Source organism: Octopus bimaculoides, chromosome 22 (assembly GCF_046866305.1).
Source record: "Octopus bimaculoides isolate indiv1 chromosome 22, ASM4686630v1, whole genome shotgun sequence".
Classification (NCBI taxonomy): Eukaryota; Metazoa; Mollusca; class Cephalopoda; order Octopoda; family Octopodidae; genus Octopus; species Octopus bimaculoides.
The window spans coordinates 26,420,913-26,438,258 of NC_142949.1; the positions used below are offsets into that span (position 1 = coordinate 26,420,913).

A 17,346-nucleotide genomic window follows, 5' to 3' on the forward strand; every position below is an offset into this window, starting at 1 on the left:
GATTTGGTAGATGGAGACTGAAAGAAGCCCATTGTGTGTGTGTGTGTGTGTGTGTGTGTGTGTGTGTGTGTGTGTGTGTGTGTGTGTGTGTGTGTGTGTGTGTCTTTGTGCCTGTGTTTGTCCCTCCATCACCACTTGACAGCCAGTGTTGGAGTGTTTACATCTCCATAACTTAACAGTTCAGCAAAAGCGACCAATAGAATAAGTACTAGGCTTTAAAAAACAGTAAGTTCTGGGGTTGATTAGTTCAACTAAAATCCTTCAAAGTGATGCTCCAGCATGGCCGCAGTCAAATGACTGAAACAAGTAAAAGAATAGAACAAAAGAATAACTGGGGATACTGGAGTGGGGGGTAAATGTCTAACTGGGGACATTGAAGAGTTTAAGCATCAATTGGTGAGGGGCATCAAGGAAGGGGGTTAAACGTCTATATCTGGGGACAGTGGGGAGAGATAACAGCTGGGGATATTGGGAGATGAGGTTAAACATTAATAACTGGGGGCGTTGAGAGGGGAAAGGGATAAATGACTACAACTGGAGACACTGAAGGGATTAAGCATCAATAGATGAGGACATCAAGGGATGGGGCTTCAACATCTCTAACAGGGGACATTGGAGTGAGATAACAGCTAGAGCTGGGGGCACAAGGGAAGGGGTTAAACATCTTTAACTGGAGACACTGAGACTACCTGTGTCACATCACACCACATGCCACTACCCACATCACAGACCATTTTATTTCAAGGCTGTCAAAGCACAGTTTTCATCATCAGATCTAATATGGAAGCTACTATGTGGTCATTCAACTTTCTAGAGATAGCAGCCAAATTATCCTCAAATAATACTCTACCACTCAACCATCTTAAACAGACACTTTAAGATAATGCAGTCTAAGGTACACAATGCCTGAAAAACATGGAATGGTTATGGCTGGAATATTTTTTCTAACAGATCTACCCAATCAGGGTGGTCTTGGGCTTAACTGTGACAATGGAACATACACAGTAACTGAAGTTAGAAATAGCAACCAAATCTTCCTCAATTTACATTTTGTTGTCTTATGGAAAAAAATGCCATTGATTAATGTTACCCTCCAAATACCATTTCAAAAATAAATGAGATGGTCACAATTGGAGTGTTCCTGATCATAGTTCTCTCCAAAGAGGGCTAACCTGGGCTGAACAACAACAGATGTCTTGAATTAATAAGAAAATCATTGCATGACCTACTAAAATAATGGCCAAATCATTCAACCTACTAAAATAATGGCCAAATCTCTCTCACATCACATTATTGTCTTCAAAATAAAACACACGCACACTAAATAATGTAGCATTACACAACCCCTATAAGACAGGATGGTCACAGCTGGACTGTCACATCAGTTCTCCTCATTTAGGGCTGACTTGCAAGCTAAACAACAACAGCAAACTTACCTTTTCCTTTTTGGTCTGTCTCTTCAACTTGCGTTCAGCATATTTACTCATAGGCTTGGCAACATTTTCCACTACTGGTGCCGTTTCATAAGAATAACCATTTGCAGAATCCTTCTTCTTAGTTCCAACTGACAGGTTTGGTCGAAGAGGCTAAAAACAGATCAATAAAGCATTGATTAGTTCTTGCAAATTTTCTTGAATTTAACAGAGATATTAGTTCATCTGCTAATTCTGAGAATGTGTTTGTGTGTGTGTGAATGTGTGTGTGTGTGTGTGTGTGTGTGTGTGTGTGTGTGTGTGTGTGTGTGTGTGTGTGTGTGTGAGTGTGTGTGTAAGAGACACACACACACACACACAGACAGACTGCTTACCTTTTCTTCAATCACAGGCAGAGAAAGATCCAGAAATGGTTCAAATATCTGAGACATCTAGAAGATAGAAACAAAATGGGGATTCATTAAAACAGGAAAAGAAGAGAAAGTAAAAGATATAAATCTGTGTTTTGTTGGATATCTTCTTGAGTTTACAGTTAAATGTGAAATGAAGTGTTTTGCTAAAAAAAAAAAAAAAACAACATATGATCCAGTTCTGGAACTGAAACCATGATCTTGTGATCATAATCATAACACACTAGTCCAGTGGTTACACTCCTTTTTAATATCCAGACCAGATCCAAAACCTGGATTTTTTTTTAGGGAGCTGCACCAAAAAAGTTATAACACAAGTCAAAGAATTTATTATATTTATAGTGGGAAGACAGTCGGAGATCCACCGGAAGGATGCTTGAGAGCCACATGCACCCCTGGGAACCACAGTTGAAAGCCATTGCCCTAACCACCAAACTACACATCTCCCTACATCATTTTGCAAGACACATAATTTCATTTACTTCAGGACCAAATTTTATTCTTGAAATATTCTCTGGAATGGGTAGACATTTTATTCAGAATTAAGAATCCTCTTTCATTCATCTTTGCAGAATTTAATCCACCATTGTTTAGAAATGCTAGGTTTTGTCGTCACATTACATGAGAGTCTTTGAGGTATATTGTTAGAGTCAAAGGAGTCAGAATACAACAACACAACATTACACACCATGTTTGTTAGAGTCAAAGGAGTCAGAATACAACAACACAACATTACAGACCATGTTAGGGTCAGGGACGAAGAGCAGAAAATTAAGTGGAAAGTGTAGAAAGTTGAAAGACTTACATGTTGGCAGACCCCACATGAGACAGTGCTGATTAGATGGCCTCCAAACAGACGATCAATAAAGGTGTACTTTGCTTGACGGCAATACTCTGCAGAAAACAAGAGGGAAAATAAATGAAGATAATGTGAAAGAATGTCATTTAGGGGCTAGGAAAAAAACAACGGTAGCGTGTGTGAGAGAGAGAGGGGGGAGCAAGAGAGAAATAGAAGAGAGGGAAAGGGAGGAAGGAGGGAAGGAGAAAGAAAGAAAGATTTTACTTAAGTCAGTTAAGTCATCATGAACAACAAAAGTATCCCAGGATTTCAAGATGCCACTTTAAAGGGAGACTGTATTGCCATTTGGTAAGCAAACATCTCAATAGCTATTGTTTAACCCAATTCAGCTCTGATCCAGGAGACCAACATAAAGGCATCCCAGTGATGACCAACCAGTCTTAGTATATTTAGGACAATATAAATGAGGACATCATTATTGTCATCTTTTTTTTTTTTTTTTTGAAGAGGGTAGAATGTGATTTTTAGGAAGATTTAGCAGCTATTTCTAGCAGGCCATGCAACCACGTGAGTCTTTTTGTTGTGGGCCATTTTTTAATCCTCAAAAAACCTACAGTGGGTCATTGTGATTCTCTGAAACATCCAACTAGAAGAACATACAGATATTATAGACAGAGAATCACATGAAGCTACTATATTGGATTTAAAAAAAAGAAGGAATCATAAAAGAAATTAAACGATTTTCTATTTTCTATGTCTAATGAAATCTATTAAAGAAAAAATGGAATAAAAAAAGCAAAAATGAAATTAAGACATGGCTTACCTTTAATTTTACTGTGTGTTTTGTTGTTAATTTTATTTAAATTCACCTTAAAATAATGCTTGATACCCATGTGAGCACGCTAGATAAATAGATAAATATATGACAATTGAGATGAACAGCAACATATGTGATAACATTAGTGAATAAGGAAATGAAAAAGTGAGTCAAGAAGATTAAGAAGTTAATTAATGAAGACCACAGGAAAATGTTTTAATTAACCTCTTAGCGTTTAAACTAGCCATATCTGGCCCAAATACGCTACTTGTTCTATGTTCAAATCAGCCAGTTCCAGCCTTTGACACCTACTTTCAATGCCATTAGGAGTGGCTGTGTGGTAAGTAGCTTGCTTACCAACCACATGGTTCCAGGTTCAGTCCCACTGCGTGGCACCTTGGACAAGTGTCTTCTACTATAGCCTCAGGCTGACCAAAGCCTTGTGAGTGGATTTGGTAGACGGAAACTGAAAAGAAGCCCGTCGTGTATATATATATATATATATATAAGCAATGTTAATTCTCTAAATGAAGTATTAACAGTAACTGCACGATAAAGTGTAGTATATTGCCACTTAAGTGTGGCTGACCCCTAGGGGTGGATGTTACTGTTGCTTTTAGCCCCAGGAGGACATCTCCTCCAGCTGGCTTATCGACACACGACTGTGTCCTGTTTGCCAAGGGAAGTTATCCCTCTCACCTCGATCTGCAGCACGAACGTATCCGGATTTCAGGGTTATTTCCCTTCGGCGGCGTCCGACAGCTGATGACCTTGGTGAGAGAGACAAAAACCTGGCAAACTTATATCTTCTTTTCCAGTGAAATTCTTCACTGATATTGAAAAGGTGAAAACAAGCAATGTTAATTCTCTAAATGAAGTATTAACAGTAACTGCACGATAAAGTGTAGTATATTGCCACTTAAGTGTGGCTGACCCCTAGGGGTGGATGTTACTGTTGCTTTTAGCCCCAGGAGGACATCTCCTCCAGCTGGCTTATCGACACACGACTGTGTCCTGTTTGCCAAGGGAAGTTATCCCTCTCACCTCAATCTGCAGCACGAACGTATCCGGATTTCAGGGTTATTTCCCTTCGGCGGCGTCCGACAGCTGATGACCTTGGTGAGAGAGACAAAAACCTGGCAAACTTATATCTTCTTTTCCAGTGAAATTCTTCACTGATATTGAAAAGGTGAAAACAAGCAATGTTAATTCTCTAAATGAAGTATTAACAGTAACTGCACGATAAAGTGTAGTATATTGCCACTTAAGTGTGGCTGACCCCTAGGGGTGGATGTTACTGTTGCTTTTAGCCCCAGGAGGACATCTCCTCCAGCTGGCTTATCGACACACGACTGTGTCCTGTTTGCCAAGGGAAGTTATCCCTCTCACCTCGATCTGCAGCACGAACGTATCCGGATTTCAGGGTTATTTCCCTTCGGCGGCGTCCGACAGCTGATGACCTTGGTGAGAGAGACAAAAACCTGGCAAACTTATATCTTCTTTTCCAGTGAAATTCTTCACTGATATTGAAAAGGTGAAAACAAGCAATGTTAATTCTCTACTAAAAGCAACAGTAACATCCACCCCTAGGGGTCAGCCACACTTAAGTGGCAATATACTACACTTTATATATATATATATATATATATAGAAATATATATATATATGTATGTGTGTGTATATGTTTGTATGTCTGTGTTTGTACCCCCAACATCGCTTGACAACTGATGCTGGTGTGTTTACGTCCCCGTAACTTAGCGGTTTGGCTAAAGAGACCGATACAATAAGTACTAGGCTTACAAAGAATAAGTCCTGGGGTCGATTAGCTCGACTAAAAAGGTAGTGCTCCAGCATGGCCACAGTCAAATGACTGAAACAAGTAAAAGAGTAAAAGAGTATACAATCACGTCATCAAAATTTCAAAGCTAGGAGATAATGTATAATTAATTAAAAACAATTTGAATGAAAAATTATTACATTTGGCAGAATAATGTGAATGGTAAAGGGTTAAGTGGAGGTAAGGACTGTGTCGAGGAAGTGATTGTATGGTGACACTAATATGGCAGCCTGAGGAGAAAAAGAGTAACAGGGCACCCCCTAAAACCACATGGCGAAGGACCATTGACAAGGAAAAGAAATGACAAGTGTGGAGAAGCTGGGATGAAACCAGAACAATGGCAGAAAACAGAGCTGGTTGGAGAGATTATGTTGCAGCTTCATGTGCCACATGGCATGGAGAGAACTAAGGATTGTGTCAGTTATAGGTTCAAAACATACCACAGCTTTTGTCGAGTTTATAAGTGATCAGTCAATATATTTAATGTATTATCCATAATGGAACAGCCACAGTGACAAACCAGTCAACCCAACTACCATGGCAGTAAACTCCAATCAGCCCAACAGCCAAGGAAGATAGCCCAATGGCCCAAAGTGGCAGCAATGGACTCACCCAACAGTGGACCAGTCCAACAATCACAACAGTGGACCAACATAACAGTTACAATAGTGGGTTGGTCTCATAGTAAATACAGTTTTATACACCAAATTACACAATTATTAAACATAATCCGGTTTAAAGGGTTAAATTCTGCTGCAGCCCTTTAAATATTGACACTACCATCTTCAAGAAATTCTGAAATCTCCTGGTGAAGCTTAAACTTTTCTTTAATACCAATCTATCTGAAACTGTCATACGCTAATACAAAATATCTCATTTTAAAATAGCCCAAATTAAATTAAAAAGGTTATTATCAGGCATGGCTGTGTGGTGAAGAAGCTTGTTTCCCAACCAAGTGGTTCTGGGTTCAGCCCCACTGTGCAACACTACTATAGTCCTGGGCCACCCAAAACCTTGAGAGTCAAATTAGTAGACAGAAACTGAGAGAAGCCCATTGAAAGAGAGTGAGTGAGTGAGTGTGTGTGTGTGTGTGCGTGCGTGCATGTGTGCATGTCCCCTTGTCTTTACATAAAATAATGGCTGTAAATAAGCATCACTGTCACCCAAGCGATGTTGTTCATTTCCAGGCTTTCATGAAAAACATGTCTGACCCTGGAAAAATATTACCATGCCTGGAAATGGATAGGGATTGGCAACAAGAGCATCCAGTTGCAGAAAATCTGCCTTAAAAATTCCGTTTAACCGAAGCAAGCATGGAAAAGTGAACACTAATGATAAAAATATTTTTTCTAAATCCCACTAAATTTCTTGATTATTTTCACAAGTAACTGAGATATACTGGGAATATACATTACATTAGAAATACAGCCACGAAATGGTTTACTGATGCTCATGGTGGCACAGAGTGTCTCTTACCAAAGGGCGGCGAGCTGACAGAAACGTTAGCACACCGGGCGAAATACTTAGTGGTATTTCGTCTGCCATTATGTTCTGAGTTCAAATTCCGCCGAGGTCAACTTTGCCTTTCATCCTTTCAGGGTTGATAAATTAGTACCAGTTAGGCACTGGGGTCGATGTAATCGACTTAGTCCCTTTGTCTGTCCTTGTTTGTCCCCTCTATGTTTAGCCTCTTGTGTGCAATAAAGAAATAAGAGTGTCTTTTACCAGTTTAATGATAACAGGATTTTAAAAACATCAACCTTTTAGAATTCAGATTCTTGTCAAATGTAAGGCACATTGTTTTGAATTAATCATGCATTATCTGACAGATTTGAAATTTCAATGATATTCCTTAAATCCTTTAATTGTTTCAGTCATTTATCTCCAACCATACTGGAGCACCACCTTGATGAATTTTTTAGTTGAATGTATTGACCCCAGGACTTATCTTTTTAAAGTCTGGTGCTTATTCAATTAATCTCATTTGCTGAACCGCTAGGCTGTGGGGACATAAACACACCAGTACTGGTTGTCAAGCAGTGGTGGGGGACAAACACAGACACAAAGGCACACACATTGGTGAATGTGAGTGTGTGTGTGTGTGTGTTATATACGATGGCTTTCTTTCAGTTTTCATCTACCAAATCCACTCAGAAGGCTTTGGTCAGCCTGAGGCTATAATGGAAGGCACTTGCCCAAGGTGCCATACTTTAGAATGACATTTTAGAGTAGGTGTGAGATGTCAAATCTGGCTGGTTTGAACATAAAACAGGTAGAGTGTTTGGGCTGAATGTGGCCAAAGGGTTAAAATGAGATTTCAACTGAAAGATAGAAAATAGAATCAGAAAGCACAGAACTTACCTCTATTTCTTCAGTTCTCATAACATCTAAAAGAGTATGAAGCAACTCATGGCTGTCTTGTTGTTGGAAGCCTTTGAAACGTGGAGCTCTGTCAGGTGAAAGATAAAGAATTCCTCAGTAAATAAAAAGAAGCAGAAGTCTGGTAGAAGAGGGGAATGTTCTACAAAAATTTGGATTTCCTATCAGTCTTGCATTTTACGTGACACTAACACCTGTAAAGGACAAGCCTGTATGTATGGAATACTGCAATTTTACTTAGCTTGATATCTCAAGTACAGCAAATCACCAACAAAATTAATAAAAATATAAAACGGAAAAAAAAACAACTGACTTACTTTTTACAAATCTGGCCAAAAAGGATGTCGGGATGGATGACAGAATTGTTTGAAGAAGAATTTGACATATCGTGTAAGAATTTAAGGAGCGACCGCGTGAGTGGCCCAGCATCTGTGATGACAATGTCAATAGGAGGCTGAAATAGAAAGAAAGCATCATATGTAGAGGAGAGAGAGATTTGTGAAAAAACCAACAGCCAGCAGAATATGTATATAAAAAAAAAAAACCCTGAAACAACATCGTCAGCTTAAGTAAGCTTCTTTGTTTAGTTTTCCTTTTTTTAAAAAATACATACATCCTATGGGGAGAGGGAATTGTTATAATAGTTTCCTCGCTCACTCGATGGAGAAGGGATCAGGCCGTCACTGAGCGGTGGTTCATCTATATCTATAAAAGAGAGGATGTGTGTGTGTGTGTGTGTGTACGTGAATGTAGTTTATGCACGTCCACAAATTAGCACGCATGTCGCTCCAATTTTAGGAGGACATTGTTCATGACCCTATCTGTGTTTTTGTCAACTTTTTCTCTCAGAGGCACCCGCGTATAGCTGTAAAAAATCGATAAACTTTTACCAATTTTGAAGTTTGTTGACATGGCGATGTCAAATCTGTGCGTACGCGCGTGAAGGAGAGAGAGAGAGCAAGAGAGAGAGAAAGAAAGAAAGAAAGAGAAAGAAAGAGAGAAAGAAAGAGAGAAAGAAAGAAAGAGAGAGAGAAAGAAAGAAATAGTGTGTTTGTGACAAGGGGAAAAATAGAGTGTTTGCCAAGCATCTAAAAAAAAAAAAAAAAATGAAAAAGTGGAAGAGGGAGACAAAGTGGCTAAGTACATATATATAACTAGCAGTATAGCCCGGCGCTGCTCGGGATTAAGCTAGGATTATTAAATGATTAAGTGCTTTATTTCAAACCAAAATAAGTAACATCGACATCAGATTTGAGCGAAATCCGTTGAAATTGGTTTGGCTGAAAATGGTTTGCTGGCAATTTGATTGGGAAATCCCATAAGGAATCGGTTTATTGGTTATTTTCACTCATTGACTCTTTTTTTAAATGTTGCATTAGAGATCTGTATAGGAGAAGGTTGATCTGAAGGTTTGGATTGGGGATCTGGATTGGAGTAACTTAGGAAAGCTTACCAACAACCTTAACCAAAAAATAAGGGGCCTGTCCCTTCTAGGTTAACTCTAACCCTAACCCTAACTCTGACCCTAAAACCGTAACCCTAACCTTAATCCTAATCCTAACCATAACACCCTAGTGGAAATCGTGCGGGTGTTAATCTGAAAAATTACCGAACCCTTTTTGTGGTCCGAAAAACGGGGGGGGGGGGGTGACTGACAAATTGTTACATACGTTTTTGTTTCATAGTTGTGAAATATAAACAAAACTCTTTCGCTCCCAAAGTAGTATATGTGCGTATGTGTGAGAGTGAGAGGGGGGGGGGGGGGGAGAAAGATGAACGATTTAAAATAAATAAATGATTTTAAATAAATATATTTTAATTGTTATGTGAGAAAGTATATATAATCGTATTATAGAATATAGTGTCTTTCAAAAACATCTTATATTTGAAACTATATCTCATGTTTAAGAAAAAAAATGCATTTTACTCTGTCTTCCTTAGCTACATTTTCTTTCGTAATATGCTGTCTTCCTCTTCCTCTTGTTCATTCCTTTTTTTTTTTTTTGTTAGACGTTGTCTTGGTGAGAGAAATTTTTTTTTCCTTAGCCGCTTTGTCTCCCTCATCCACTTTTTCATTTTTTTTTTTTTTTAGACGCTTGGCAAACTCTCTATTTTTCCCCTTGTCACAAACTCACTATTCCTTTTTTTCTTTCTCTCTCCTTCACGCGCGTACGCACAGATTTGATTTCACCATGTCAACAAACTTCAAAATTGGTAAAAGTTTATCGATTTTTACAGTTATACGCGGGTGCCTCTGAGAGAAAAAGTTGTCAAAATCACAGATAGGGTCATGAACAATGTCCTCCTAAAATTGGAGCGACATGCGTGCTAATTTGTGGACGTGCATAAACTACATTCACGTACACACACACACATCCTCTCTTTTATAGATATAGATATATATATAGTTTTAGGGAAAAGAACCAAGTTTCAAGAACTCATCGATGAAAATCCACTATCACATATAGAAAAATTAACAATTAAAAGCATAATAAATGAGAAATATCTTATGATATTTACCTTGTTTTATATTATGGATTTTCATTGATGAGTTCTTGAAACTTGGTTCTTTTCCCTAAAACTATATATTTTTATATATATTTTAATCTATAAAGCTCAATTTAATTTTAATTTTTTATAAATTGATTTTAATTGAGTTTTTACCTGTAATTTTGGATTTTGTCCCTAATATTATTATATGTATATATATATATATATATATATATATATATATATATAGGGTGCAGGAGTGGTTGCATGGTAAGAAGTTTGTTTTCCAACCACATTGTTCCAGGTTCAGTCCCACTGCATAGCACTTTGGGCAAGTATGTTCTACTATAGCTCCAGGCCAACCAAAACCTTGTGAGTGGATTTCAGAGATGGAAACTGAAAGAAGCCCATCATGTGTGTGTGTGTGTTACTATCACGTTGCCTTGACAATTTCAGGAGAGTTGTAAACAAGTGCCACCGTCATGCAAGCAGAGTCCTTCATTTCCAATCTTCAGTGAAAAAATGAATTGTCATAGAGAAATATTGCCTCACTTGGAAACAGGTGAGGGTTGGTGACAGGAGGGGCATCTGGTTGTAGAAATTCTGCATAAATAAACTCCATTTGATCCATAAGAGCATGGAAAAGCGGATGTTAAAACAGCCACATATATATTTGTTTATTTGGTTTATATCCATTTTGCCATGTCAGTATGGGTTAGATGGATATACTACTGACAGATTGTTGTATAGTTAGATGCTCTTCCTGTCACTAACCCTTACCAATTTTTCAAATAAGGAATTTTTATTTTCACATGTCTATGAAGGTGTGAAGTAAATGGATAACTTGTTGACAGGGAAAAAAACTACTCAGGTAAGTAACTTTAAAATGTAAGCACACACATAGATACATATACATGTTGTTGTTGTTGGCACTCCGTCGCTTACGACGTCAAGGGTTCCAGTTGATCTGATCAACGGAACAGTCTGCTCGTGAAATTAACGTGCAAGTGGCTGAGCACTCCACAGACACGTGTACCCTTAACGTAGTTCTTGGGGATATTCAGCGTGACACAGTGTGACAAGGCTGACCCTTTGAATTACAGGCACAACAGAAACAGGAAGTAAGAGTGAGAGAAAGTTGTGGTGGAAGAGTACAGCAGGGTTCACCACCATCCCCTGCCGGAGCCTCATGGAGCTTTAGGTGTTTTCGCTCAATAAACACTCACAATGCCTGGTCTGGGAATCGAAACCGCGATCCTATGACCGCGAGTCCGCTCCCCTAACCACTGGGCCATTGCACCTCCACACACCTGAAGAAAACTTATGACAATTTTTTTTAGAAGAGTTGATAATGTGATGGTTAAACAGTTGAATACCTGGAAAAAATGAAGTTTTGTGAATGGGAGAGGGGATAACTTTAAAATTTATGTTGATAATTTAGTAGTGTGAGAAGGAAGGCAGTTAAAGAGAAGAGAATCGGTGAGGGGGAGGGAGAGAGGAGAACAAGTGAGAGAGAAGGAGGGAGAGTCACACATACAATTCAAATATGTACCCGCACACCCATTTCATGTCTATCTATCTATCTATGGATGGATAGATAGACAAACAGACAGACATTTGTTGAGCTATTTTTTCTTTCAATCTTTCACTTTGCATTGGGAATGTGTATTCTTTTGTGTCAGTGTATGTATGGTTTGTATGTGTGTGCATTCAAAGCTGCGGCTCCCCTGCCCTCTCCAGTTGCTATTCTGAGTTTCCCATGCTCACTTGTAAAAACAACAGCAGCAACAATCAATAAACACACAGCAACAGAAGGAAGACCCAGCTCCATCAGACCATTTGACAGAATTGCTAACAGTATTTCTCTCAACCTCACTGAGTCCAACATTGTCTTTTATTCTTCTGAGAATTGTTTAAAACAAAACACCATCATCAGTGCCTCATGAAAACCAGTAAAAGGATAAAAGAATCCAGGCCAGTGGAGTAACAAAACTGTTAAAAGGTCAGGGCCCAGATACCTTCTGGTTCCAACTGTTCAGACAGCAATGCCAGCAATGACCATTTTTGGATGAACACCAATATTTGTGGAAAAGGAAGATCTGCATACCTGTCTTCCAGAAAAAAAAGCTTGCTCAAGGCTTACACATATCTGTGCAGATGCACAATCAACCTTCAATGACAGAAGTCACATATATCACCATCATCGTTGTCGTCGTCATTTAACATCCATTTTTCCATGCTGGCAAAGGGTGGATGGTTTGAACAGGATCTGGCAAGCAAAAAGGCTGCACTAAGTTCCAGTGTCAGTTTTGGCATGGTCTCTACAACTGGATGCCCTTCCAAACACAACCACTTTACAGTGTATTTGGGGATTTTCTTATGTCACCAGCACTAAAGAGGTTGTCACATAACTCGCGAGACAGACAAAAAACTAGGAAGAAGGAAAGCCCCCCTTAACTAAGAGTGTGTGGAAGGAGGGAGTATTTGAGAGGGCAAAGGTAGTTTTATGCAAAGTGTTGAGAGTTTAAAGTCTGACAGAGGGATAAGAACAGGGGTCTTACTATAGAGAAGATACATGGCTATATACGAGAGAGAAAGAGAGAGAAACTAACAAAAACAATACAACCTTTAAGATCCACAAAGGAAAATTACATTTGTTCAAAGCAAAAATAGACAGTGTATTGATATACATCACGCATATATGTGCATACACACACATTATATATATATATGTATATATATATATATATATATATATATTAATACACAGAGAAAAAAGAAACAATGAAATAAAGTGAGGCATGTTATTTTGCTTTGGTGCTTTTCTCATAATTATGAACTTGCAAACAAACAAGGCAACAACATTATTATTATTATTATTATTATTATTGTTTGAATAATGTCAGCGTTATAAAAAAAGACACATCATTGCTCATCTCATCTCAGAAGATGGAGTTCATAACAGCATAGGTTGACATCAAAGCCAAAAATCAGAAGAAACTGGTGGCAAATAAAAAGAGAAATTTGTGTAGACTATAACAATCTAAAAACACACAAATAGCAACAATTTGTAGCTTGGGCTTTTTTTTGTTGTTTTTTTTGATTTTTTTTGCTGATGAAGATAAAAAATAAAATAAGAAACACTGATATCAACTGCAGGATTTATTGATAAAAGTAAAGTAAAAAAAAGGCAATCAGTTAAAAAGACAAATTCGTTTAAAGAAATTTTGCAATTTGGAAAAAAAAAAATATTTGAATAAAAACAATTGCAACTTCACTGAAAAGAAAACAAAATTAAAATCACAACAAAATATAAAGAAAAGCCTAAAAATTTAGGCTGATGCAGCTTCAAAAATAATAATAATAAAAATGAGCAGTTTGGTTGAGATGAAGTAGCCATTACTTAAATGTTAATGTTGTGAAATAACAATCTAAAATATTGATTGTTACTTCACTATTTCAGTCTTTTTGTTGGAATGGTTTTGTTTTGTTTCCTTCCAAAATTTGTGAACCTGTAAACAAAATCTGATAAAGGAAGCTAATTTTGTTTCACAGTATAGACAATACTAACGTGACTAAGTTTGAAATATAGGTGCAACTATAGACATACATACATACACACATACACACAGGTCCATAGATGATGGAACTACTAAGATATGGCTATAATGAAACACTAATTCTACCAAATGATGCCACAAATACTACCAACTTCATACTAACAACATTTATAAAACTATTTAACTTGAAAGGAAGTTGCAGGATAGCACAAGAATTTTTTTTTTTTTTTTTGGAAATCTTGCTACAATATATGATCAATAAACTTTGCAATCAGTTGTTTTGAAATTTGAAGTGGAAATTCCACTGAAGAATTTACCAAAATTTAAGTTTTATTTACTTGAAGATTTTGTTTATTTATTTATTTAAAGAGTCCTGGATTCCTAAAGAAATAATTTGATCTTCAAATCACTTAATATCAGTTCAACTGTCTTCAGCCAAGAAGAAGCACTAACAATTTATTTTTGAGAAAAAATTGATAGACTTAACATTTTAGTAGAAAGGCTAGTTGGTAGTTTGCATTCACAAAAAAAAAAAAATAATAATAAAGTAAGTACACCAGGCTAAGTCCGTAGAACTAAACTAATTCTGTCGATCACCAACTCTATCACAAAAGATCGAGTCGACTGCCAGAGTGTAGTTTGTTCCAGGCTGTTAAGTCAGAGAAACACTATGCTAATACTGAAAGCAAAAATCAGTGATGCTATGCTGGGATGCAATGGGCCAAAGACAATCACCTAAGCTGATCAGGCAAGACAACCATTTAAAGAACAAAAAAAAAAACAAAGGGTAGATAAAAACCACTTACCAGTTCAGAGCGTAGTTCCTAGAGGGGGTAAGAAGGTTTCAAGGTGCTATGAGTACCTAATGCTCAAAGGGAAAAAAAAAATCAACACAAAACTATTCTGAGTTTTAGAATCTTATAAGTTTATAAAGAAAGAGATAGATCGAAGAAGTAGAAGAGGTGGGGGGGGGGGGGGAGAAAACATGTAGAGTTGATGGATAATTTAAGGATTGGGAAGAACGTTAGACAAGAGGTTTCCTACTTTAGAAAGAAATTAATGACATTGGTTACAGTTGCCATCTTCTTCAGCCGCTGAGTTACATGAAGGATGACAGAACTTATAAGAAATAAAATATTTTAAGATTCTTATTTCTTTGTAATGATGGATGAAAACAAGTTAATGACTGAGTTTAATTAATTACAAGACTTTTAAAAAAAAGAACTAATGAATTCTTTAAAATAAATTAAAAAACTTCATAGAAAGTCTATTTTTATCAAAGGACAATAATGCAATATTCCTTTGGATGGTGGGATACAGCTCCCAATTGGAGAGAACAATAGGACAAAGTAAAAACAGGATAGGGAAAACAAGGCATGAAGAGAAATTTATGGAAAAAGGAAGATGGAAAGCCTTAGAGAGAAATTAGAAACATGGAGGGAAATGAGATAAAAGGAGATTATGGTGGTCAGTCTCTCTATTTCACACACACACACACACACAGAGGAGCATAGTCAATTATATCAACCCCAGTAGTCAACAGGAAAAAATTCTGCAATACATTTTGTCCGACACAATTCTACCAATCCACTTCCCCTAATAGTTCTAACATAGGCACGAGGCTTGATTTTTTGAGGGGAGGGGAAGTTGTATAGTTGACTTCAACAGGATCTGAATCCAGAACGCAAAAACCTGGAATAAATACTGCACAGCAATTTCTCCGACACTAATGATTTAGCCAATCCACTGCCTTTGATAACGACAATCTTAGGGGACAGGTCAGCAATTTTAGGGGACAGGACTAGTCGATTACATCAACCCCAGTACCCAACTGGTACGTTATTCTCTCAACCATGAAAGGATGAAAGGCAAAGTTGACCTTGGCAGCATTTGAACCCAGAAGAAATGCTGCTAACCCTTTTTTTCTGTGTGCTAATGACTCTTCCAGCTTGTATACAACAATAATAATGATAATAATGGTTTCAAATTTTGGCACAAGGCCAGCAATTTTGGGGGAGGGGTAAATCGATTACATCAACCCCAGTGCTCAACTGGTACTTATTTTATCGAGCTCAAATGGATGAAAGGCAAAGTCGACCTTGGCGGAATTTGAACACTGGACATAAAGACGGATGAAATACCGTTAAGCATTTTGTCCGGCATGCTAACAATTCTGCCAGCTCACTGGCATAATAATAATAATCCTTTCTACTAAAAGCACAAGGTCTGAGATTATGGGGGAGTGGACTAGTCAATTACATCGACTCCAGTGTTCAACTGGTACTTATTTTATCAACCCCCAAAAGGGTAAAAAGCTAAGTTAACTGTTGTGGAATTTGAACTCAAAATGCAAAGCCACAAGAAATGTTGCTAAACATTTTCCCCAGCATGCTAACAATTCTGCCAACTTGCTGCTTTTAATAAAAATAATAATTTTACTACTACAGGCACAAGGCTAGAAATTTTGGGGATGAGGGTCAGTCAATTACATTGGTCCCAGTGCTCAACTGATACTTATTTTATTGAACCCCCACATACACACATAAAAGAGTAAAAAGCAAAGTCAGAATGTAAGGCCAGAAGAAATGATACTAAGCAGTTTGCCCAATGCACCGATTCCGCCAGCGTACCACTTTACTTTGACTGAGGAGAAAAACCTTACGTTTATGGAGAAAAGGCAGGAAGTTTGAGACCTTATGGTATTCCAGAGGACAATGTAAATGAAGTGACACAGCTACAAGTGAGAATGAAAGGGGTCTGTGTTTACAGAGATTAGCTGTAGTTGAAGATGGGTGGGAGGGTGAAGATGACAATACAATAATAACAATGAAGAAAAGGAAGAAGAAGAAGAAATGAAGGACAAGATTTGTAGAAGCTGAAGTTTAAAGAGAGAGGAGTTACAGAGTGAAGGGGCCAATCAAGAGCTGATCCCACCTGACCTGGTTTTTGGGGCCGTTTGCAGGGATTCCTGATGTAATCTCTGCTCTGAAACTTCTTCGTTCTTTTGTAAACATCCGCCATACAAGGGAGCTGATTCTAGCCTGCATGTAATTCAAAACTTAACGGTCAGTGAGAGACAGCATTAACAACAACAACAGCAACAAGTAATAACAGCAGAAGCAGCAAATAACACCATTCGAAAGAGAAGGAGAGAAGTAACATTGTTTTGCATTGTCTTAGGAATATGTTACTTACAAGAAAACACGGTCAAAGAACAGGCATGGAGGAGAATGAAAAAAATAAAAGATGGAAAGAAAGAACTGTGAAAAATTAAATGCCTAAATGATCAAGCAGAGTTCAACAAGATTTTTCTTGTTCTCACTATTAATCTTCAGACAAGGAAGATGTTCTCTTTTCAACATTCACATTTGCACCACAATTTAACTGGTTTGACCTGTGATCACCTGATGTCTTTATTCCTTGATGTAAATATTATTAGTGGACCACAATAATGGTTAGCTAAGCAACATGCATCAGTGACCTAGTGGACCAGAATGGCATTATTCTCACCATCATCATTTAACATCCGCTTTTCTATGCCATCATGGGTTGGATGTTCTGACAGGAACTAGCCAAAGTTCCATGTCTACTTTGGCCTGGTTTCTATGGTTAGATGCCCTT

General features: G+C 37.7%; 1 protein-coding gene across 21 annotated transcripts in view; it reads right to left on the reverse strand.

The window, feature by feature from the left end:
• The window catches only part of LOC106877601 (ubiquitin carboxyl-terminal hydrolase 45), a 78,282-nt gene that overhangs the window by 12,477 nt on the left and 48,459 nt on the right, over positions 1-17,346 (reverse strand). For 11 of the 21 annotated variants that reach the window (XR_016238006.1, XR_016238005.1, XR_016238004.1 and 8 more), the window contains 6 exons: positions 7,993-8,129; positions 7,658-7,745; positions 3,466-3,544; positions 2,649-2,737; positions 1,808-1,864; positions 1,437-1,586 (listed from right to left, as the gene is read on the reverse strand). Coding sequence is in view for 17 of the 21 variants with exons in the window: in XM_089339914.1 (XP_089196040.1) it covers positions 1,437-1,586; positions 1,808-1,864; positions 2,649-2,737; positions 3,466-3,544; positions 7,658-7,745; positions 7,993-8,129 (600 nt within the window). In the remaining 4 variants the exon portion in view is untranslated. Of the gene's footprint in view, positions 1-1,436; positions 1,587-1,807; positions 1,865-2,648; positions 2,738-3,465; positions 3,545-7,657; positions 7,746-7,992; positions 8,130-14,531; positions 14,550-16,664; positions 16,767-17,346 lie in introns of all 21 variants that reach the window. The other 10 variants (XM_089339904.1, XM_089339900.1, XM_089339901.1 and 7 more) reach the window with 2 other exon arrangements.